Source organism: Austrofundulus limnaeus, unplaced genomic scaffold (genome assembly GCF_001266775.1).
Source record: "Austrofundulus limnaeus strain Quisiro unplaced genomic scaffold, Austrofundulus_limnaeus-1.0 Scaffold7, whole genome shotgun sequence".
Classification (NCBI taxonomy): Eukaryota; Metazoa; Chordata; class Actinopteri; order Cyprinodontiformes; family Rivulidae; genus Austrofundulus; species Austrofundulus limnaeus.
In genome coordinates, this window is record NW_013952409.1 from 2,659,338 (window position 1) to 2,667,688 (window position 8,351).

At 39.4% G+C, this 8,351-nt stretch overlaps 1 protein-coding gene across 1 annotated transcript in view; it reads left to right on the forward strand.

Annotated features, from left to right (window-relative positions):
- Positions 1 to 7,979, forward strand: part of olfml1 (olfactomedin-like 1) — an 18,432-nt gene extending 10,453 nt beyond the window's left edge. The window contains exons 2-9 of the mRNA XM_014032902.1: positions 885 to 1,074; positions 3,614 to 3,717; positions 3,802 to 3,992; positions 4,065 to 4,168; positions 5,329 to 5,517; positions 7,051 to 7,231; positions 7,320 to 7,479; positions 7,621 to 7,979. Coding sequence (XP_013888356.1) covers positions 946 to 1,074; positions 3,614 to 3,717; positions 3,802 to 3,992; positions 4,065 to 4,168; positions 5,329 to 5,517; positions 7,051 to 7,231; positions 7,320 to 7,479; positions 7,621 to 7,777 — 1,215 coding nt within the window. The 5' untranslated portion in view covers positions 885 to 945 and the 3' untranslated portion in view covers positions 7,778 to 7,979. The remainder of the gene's footprint in view (positions 1 to 884; positions 1,075 to 3,613; positions 3,718 to 3,801; positions 3,993 to 4,064; positions 4,169 to 5,328; positions 5,518 to 7,050; positions 7,232 to 7,319; positions 7,480 to 7,620) is intronic.
- Positions 7,980 to 8,351: the final 372 nt, after the last annotated feature.

The window sequence follows — 8,351 nt, forward strand, 5'->3', positions numbered from 1 at the left end:
CACACACACACACACACACACACACACACACACACACACACACACACACACACACACACACACAGAGGGAGAGAGAACTCCATCCACATGTGGACAAACAGGACAGACAAACTTTCACACTTACAGAGTTGCCATTACCTGCATGTTTTTGGTCTGGAGAAACCAAATGATCCAGAGAAAACCCACACAGGCACATGCTGATCATGCGAACTCCACATCCAGAATCAAACCTGCAACCTTCTGGCAGTGATGTGGCAGCTGTAACCACTGCACCATCAGAGATAAAAACCAACAAGTTCTCCCTGTTTCATAATTTCACCAGGAGAACATCAGAAAAACACCCTCTGAAGTTTGAAAACTGAAAAATGTTTCACATAAATATTTGTATCAGAAGTGTCGTTTACAACAATCTCATTTTTTTATTTTGTGCACAACTTCTGAACCAGCTTCTGTGCAGAACTGAAGACGTGTCCACAAACCATCTGGAGAGTGTTACTGTTTCTTTTATGTAACACTGACCAGATTTCTGCCCTTTTTCTCCCCTCTCTCTCCTTTTTGACATTCTTTTTCGTACCACAAATGCACAAAATCCACAAATAAGAGAGAGAGAGAGAGAGAGAGAGAGCGAGAGAGAGAGAGAGGTGCAGAGAGAAAGTGGGAGGGACTGAAGGCGAGGATATCTTGGATCTGACAACTACTCCAAGAAAAAAAGGGAGAAAGTTCAGCAGCTAAAACTGTGTCTGGGTTAAAACCTTCAAAGAAGACAGAGAGTTTGAACATTTAGGGTTTAAATCCTGTTTTTCAGCACAGGAAGTCTGGATTTGGTCCAGTCTTTACAGGACGGCTAAAATATTAAGCCTGATTTTCTGTCCACTGCATTTCAGAGGACAGACGCTCCCCGAACACGTCTCTGCAGCTGCACAGTTTTCAGAGTTGAGAGAAGAAATGTCAGGCGGAACGATTCCTCTGTTGCTCGTTTGTCTGTGTCTGATGTTTGGATCGGTCCAGAACCAGGGTTCTTCTCAGGATGCTTTCATAATCCAGTACCTGGAGAGGAGACTGGCTCAGATGGAGGTTAGTTTTAACCTAAAGGAACAGTTTTATTCCTCTTTTTTGTCTTTATTTTTACTTCTTTCTGGAGTTCAGCATCAACTTCAGAGAAAATGATTCCGTAACACTTTCTTTTACAGTACCCTTATTACCATGTAATTACAAGGTAATAAAACATGTAATAAACTGTAATTACTAACTTATTACCATGTAATTACAAGGTAATTAAAAATGTAATAAACTGTAATTACTAACTTATTACCATGTAATTACAAGGTAATGAAAAATGTAATAAACTGTAATTACTGCCTTGTTACCATGTAATTATGTGGTAATTAGGGTACAAAAGAAAAACTGTTAGTAAAACTACCTTTACTGGGTAACGACAATCATTTTATCATTCAATAGTAACTCAACACTATATTTATAACCAAAAGAATGCAACTAAATGTTGGGGTTAGTGGTTAAATGTAATAAAATATAACTTTAAAACTGTCCAAATTACCTACTACTTATTTAGGTGTTACATGGTGAATTGTAATACGTTACCAGGTAAGTGCTACATTACTACAGACAATTAGTTACACAGTAAAATTGTACCCTAATTACCACATAATTACATGGTAATAAGGTAGTAATTAACATTTAATTACATTTTACCTTGTAATTACATGATAAGGGTACCGTAAAAGAAAGCGTTACCAATGATTCTTAGTTTTGAACTTGAAGGAGTTTTTTTTAGGAATGTTGAATCATCTGGCAGCAACATTTCTGGCATCTTCTCTGAGCTCTGTCTGTTTTTTATTAAATCTTCCTTTAATGGGACTCTGGCTGAGCCATCGTACAGTGTGTTTTTAAACCTGTAGATGGAAAGCTGCATGCTGACGTTTGATTTGAGAGCCAAAATGTTAAACCTATAACGTCTGTAGCTTGATCTCCTTAAACAGAGTCACTGACACCACAGATAACTTTTATGGGGTGATAAAAAAATTCAGCTGCAGGACAAGTAAATAAAACAAAGTGAGCTTTAAATTAAACATCAGTTTAACAGCCGGAGCAAACAACACCTCGTATTTATAAGAAAAGACCAGAGAGTGCTATAGCTTTTCATTCATGCAGAATGAAAATAAAAGATGAAAGAATCAAATAATCAGAACTTCTGGTGCAAAAGAATGAATTTGTGATTTAAGCACTTTGTTCTTTAATTGTGTTTTAGTTTTTGCTTTATTTTGAGTCTCCACCTGTTTGTGGACCAAATGGGGGTCAAAGTCTTCTTCAAAACAAGTGACAAAAGGAGAATCGACCAACAACCTCCAGCTCTCTGTACCAAATTAAGTTTTACAAACTGCACATTTTAGGATTTTACTGTGAGAAATATAGTTTCATAAGAAATGCAAACAAGAGAAATTAATATCCTGATGCATCTCAGTAATCCAGGTAAAAAAAAAATCTAAAAGAAAAAATCAGTAGGTCCTCTGGATGGTTCTTCTTTAGTGAAACGTTTCATCTCTCCTCCAAGAGACTTCTTCAGTCTGAGAGTTTCAGGTGAACTCAGCCTTATAAGCACTGCCTCCACATGGACAAACAGGTTAGTCACATGCAAAAGAGGGCCATCGCCTATCAATAGGCTTGATTAGCTCTATTGTTCATAGAGGGTCATGTGCCCCATCACCTGACTTATTGGTTTGGACGCTGTGGTTCTTAGGTGTCGTGTTATCTGTATGTAGTGATGGCCCTCTGTTGCATGTGACTAAGTAGAGCTAATTAAGCCTATTGTTAGGCGATGGCCCTCTTTTGCATGCGACTAAGTAGAGCTAATTAAGCCTATTGTTAGGCGATGGCCCTCTTTTGCACGTTACTAAATAGAGCTAATTAAGCCTATTGTTAGGCGATGGCCCTCTTTTGCGTGTTACTAAATAGAGCTGATTAAGCCTATTGTTAGGCGATGGCCCTCTTTTGCATGTTACTAAAAAGAGCTAATGAAGCCTATTGTTAGGCGATGACCCTCTTTTGCATGTTACTAAAAAGAGCTAATGAAGCCTATTGTTAGGCGATGGCCCTCTTTTGTATGTGACTAACCTGTTTGTCCATGTGGAGGCAGTGCTTATGAGGCTGAGTTCACCTGAAACTCATCAGACTGAAGAAGTCTCTTGGAGAGGAGACGAAACGTTTCACTAAAGAAGAACCCGTCCAACTTTAAGTAAAGTAAAACTTTAAACTTCATTTCTATAGCACCTTTCACAGACACAAACATCACAAAGTGCAGAGAACCTACTTATTTTTTTCTTTTTTGAAGAGAAATTGTTTCAAAACTTTAAGCTTTATTTTCAATTTATTCTGTCACTGACTGAAAACCTGTTCAGCTGCAGATGAAGACTCTTTTTTTTTTTTCAAATCTTTTGTCAATAAGTTATCTTTTTAATCTCATTCCTGCAGTCATCAGTGGTAATAACAGACCAAATAAAGATTTGGTACCAAACTGCATCATAAAGTGACTAAAACTGAGCTAAACAGTTTCTTATCTCTTGTTTAACCCTGACCCATCCTGTGGCGATGAAACCAGGAGCGTCTGAGTCTCTGTGAGCAAAACACTCTGAGCCTCACGCAGAAAACCTTCGACCTGTCATCTGAGGTGAGAGGCTGTCAGTCCACGCTCAGCAGCTTCAGGTCAGTTCTGTCTCACTGTCAAACAAACACACAACCAGTGAGAAACAAACACACAACACGGGCTTTTCTTTGTGTTCCCCCCAGATCAGAAGTGAAGACCCAGATGGACAGCGTGTCTGCGCGCGTCGACCGGGTGGAGGGAGAGCTGGAGTATTTGGAAAATAAAATTCCCACTCAATCTGACATCGAGATGGAGGAGGCGCTGCTGGAGCAGCAGATAAAGGTTGCAGAACTGGAGCAGATCAAGACGAAGGCCAAGCTCAACGTGGAGAACGGTGGGAGGAGTCAGGATAACATCAGCACAAAACCTGCTGTGGAAATTAATGAAGTTTTTTATTTTCTGTCAGACTGCAGCACAGCTCTGAGTCAAATCAAGTCTCTGAAGATTGTGAAGAAGGCAGGAGACCCCAACGGTTCCTGGTTTAAGGACCCATCTGAAGGATCAGCCAAGGTCACAGGAACAGCTGGTTTTTCTCCTGAGAAGAAAACATTTTTTTTATCTTATCTTATTTATGCTCAGAGTGGAGCTGCTAACAGGCAATAATTCTCCATAATAAGACCATAAAAGCTTCCTTAAAGGGGACATATCCACACGCTTCGGATGTTATCATTCATTAAATGGACGTTATTAGCCGTTATCAGTCCCATAGAATGGCTTCAGATTGTCAGCTGGTTAGTATGAGGCATAAAGCCACTAAGGATTTTTATGCAATCTGGTTCATATGAGGCATAAAGCCACTAAGGTTAATTTTAGAGAAAATGACATGGGCTACAATAAAGTAGACTGGACTCCGGCGGTGGCAGATTATTTCATTCCAACGTATATGGCACTGGTAACCCACTAGGGGGTGCCATTCTATGGGACTGATAACCGCTAATAACGTCCATTTAATGGACTGATAACATCCGAACTGGCTGACATGTCCTGCAAAATATATATATTTTTACTGTTAAATACATTTTGTTGTGGACTTGGAGTCTCTAGGAGGCAGAAAAGTTGAATTTAGTCTCTCCTGGTGTTGCAGAGATATCTTGGGTCAGATTTTCAGCCTGTTCAGTTTTCTCTATTTTCTGATGTTTTCTGAATTATTATGTCAAATTATCTGCGACGGAATCACCATATAACATCTGGACTTACCAACTACAATTTCCTGGTCTTGGTTGTCCTCTGGTTCTGGCTCAGACTGGCTCCAACATGCGAGGCTGGATGGACAAGTCTTCTCTTGTTGACATCTTTTAATTAAATTGTAAACAAAACATTTCTGCATCACTAGAAAACGTAACCCTGCCTCTCAAACCGGAGTGGACCGGTCTGGAAGCGTGAGGGGGCGGGGCTTGAAGCATCTTAAAGGAACAGTAACAAAACCAGCTGGTAAAGTTTAAAAAAGGAGGCGTTCAGACCAAAGCTTTGCAGTTCCACTTTATAAAGACCCAACTGAAGGATTTAAATGTGAAAAAGAAGGTTTTAAAAGCATCTTATGTCTTCTTTAAGACAATTTGTAACTTTGGAGTTAGAAATAATAGTAATAGAGTAAATATTTGACTTTGCAACTTCATAAAATTCCTGTTACCTTTCTGTTCAGTTTGTATCTTTGACTGTGTGTGCTTCAGGTGTACCTGCTCAGCGGGTTTCGAAACAACACCGTTCTGGAGTTTTCATCCCTGGAGAACTTCACAAAGACGTCTTCCCTTCCAGACAAGGTGATGCAGCTGCCTTTTTCCTGGCGTGGAACCGGACACGTGGTTTACAACGGGTTCCTCTACTACCACAAGGCAGACACGCCCAACCAGATACTGAAGGTTTGAGACTGAAACGCTGAAATTAAAGCCTGCGACACGCGTGATGTAACTTTTATCCAGTAAACCTGAGGTGGGATGAAAGAGTTTATTTGTTCTGTTGAGCAACGGCTCAATTTACCAGCCTACGAGTGGTGTTGAGCTGCAGCTGTTTGGAGTCTGATCACTTTGAAGGGGCTTAGTCATCAGAGGGTGGGTTCTGTTCTGTTTCCTCTCTCTCTCCGTCAGCTGAGGTCAGCCAGACCACAGAGCCAAAACAAACAAATTTGTTCCTCTGAAGTAATTTTTTCTCAAGACATTTTTAGGGTTTTGGAAGCGTTCGCCACAGGCACAAACAACACTCAGGAAATAATCTTCAACAGATTATCTTTCAGGACTGCTTTTAAAAAACAAAATGTTTATGATTCTTTTGACATCTAGACAACTAAATTATTTAAATAATAATAACAATAAAATATTTTATTTAAAGGCACCTTTCATGGCACTCAAGGACACCATACAATAAAATATACTGTATATATATATATATGTATATGTATATATAACAAAAAAATCCTCATACTTAAGACGATGTGAAATAGAAGTGATGAGGGATGTTAAACTGACTACGCCTGTTTGAAAAGAAGAGTTTTAATTTGTGACTTAGTTTGAGGAAGTTACTTGTGAACCAGGACCTGATGTCATAGAGCAGGGCTATTCAATTAAATTAGTTACTGCAGGTCAGCAGCTCAGGGGCCAAACATCCAGCATTAGTCATTATGTCAATAAACCGAGGATTATAAAGATCTGTTACCTTTGAAATAGTTTATTTTGCTGCATTTAATCATGAATACAACATACAGAACCCTATAAAAGCAGTCATAATAAAACAATATCAAAAACTAAACAACACATGCCTCCTATTTAACACAAAACTTATTTTGACATTTCTGACTTGCCAAATTTTCAAACCTATTTTATTTTCACTTTCATAGTTTTATCTTCAACTGCTCGTAATTTTAACTGTCTTGAGTGTGGATAGAAATGTTTTTACCAGCTTGTAGCCAAGATTCTGATGTTTCTGTAGATACTGTACATACTACACATACCAGTAATTAAAGTACAAAACTAGGTTTAAGAGATGAATTGGCGGGCCAAATTTTGGTCACTCACGGGTCAGATGTGGACCGCGGACCCCCAGTTGAATTGCCCTGTCATAGAGGCAGTTAGACATGAGGTGGGGCTGGGGGGTGGCAGTAGTGGTGGTGGACAGATAGAGCTGGGTGTCATCCGCGTATCAGTGTAATTTAATATTATGTTTACGAAAAACATTTCCAAGTAGAGTGAGGTACATGGTAAAAAGGAGAGGGCCGAGGACAGAACCTTGTGGAACACCAGAACAGAGAGGGGATGAATGAGAGGAAAAGGAAATTGTGTACATCCAGAAAGGTATGAAATAAACCATTTAAGGGGTGTGTCTAAAATACTGTCAATGAGGATGGTGTGTGAAATCCTGTCATTTAATATATTCCTGATTCGAATCATTCCCGCCTAAAGGTAGATCTGCTGAACGGCACCGTGGTGGACAGCACTCTGCTTCCAGGAGCAGGACGCCTTCCCGTCTACAGCCTGAATCCAAACACCTACCTGGACATGGCTGTTGATGAGCTCGGCCTCTGGGTTATTCATGCCGACCTCGAGTACGAAGGAAACTTGGTCATCACCAAACTGGATAAAGGTAGAGATATAAAAAAACATAAGAACTGCAGAAAGTTCTCTAAGAACCTTGTAGTTTTAGGAAATATAATCTGGTTTGTTGTCAACAGGAACTTTGGGCATTGAGTACACCTGGGATACCCAGTGCAGAAGCCGTGATGCTGAAGGAGCCTTCCTGATGTGTGGGACCCTTTACGTGGTCTACAACACACGCTTCGGAGGACGCTCCACCATCCAGTGTCTGTATGACATCCATGACACCATCCACAGGTGAGCATCTGCAGACACTTTGCAAAGACCAAACGTGCATCCTCGCTCCTAAACTACATGTTTGACTCCTTTTAGAGCGATGCGTTTCTTTAATGAGCTACTTTTCTTGCAGTCAAATGTTGCTTTTCTTTCTTTGAACAGCAACGAAAGTCCTGTGATCTTCTTCCCGAAGCGTTACACCAGCCACAGCAGCATCCACTATCACCCCGGAGACAAACAGCTGTACGCCTGGGACGACGGATACCAGACAGTTTATAAAGTGGAGACACGCAGCAATGACAAAACTGCTGCAGAATAACAAACTGATGCTAAAAGATACAAAAATATACAATTGAATGAATAATTAAAAAAATAAAAGTGTTTAAAGTACCCTATGAAATTTTACTTCAGTCAACCTTTGCTGGAAGTGGATTGTCAGTTTCAGTGTCAACAATGACATAATCTTTTATTCAACGTAAAGGCTTTTGTATTAGAACAATAAAAATGTTTCTACGTTTGTGCATTTTTGTGATTTTGTCTTTATTGAAAAGACTGAACTTTATTTTATATTGCTTTGTAACAAAAAGAGTCCATCTGAAGAACACAACTATTTTAGAAACTAGATAATGATCTCTAAATTTATCTATAGTTTTATTTTATTTAACCATTAAATAATGCTTAGCTGTAGCAGATGAAAACTATACATAGCTTAGAGCAGTGTTTCCCAAAGTTGGGGTCGGGACCCAAAGTGTGGTCCCGAAACATCAAGGTGGGGTCCTGAAAAGATTCTCTGAATTAATTACATTTTTGCCTTAGTTGTTACAAATGAGTGAGGTTAGTTTATTTAAAATGGATAAATGTAGTATAAAAATATTGTTACTATGCCCATGTTT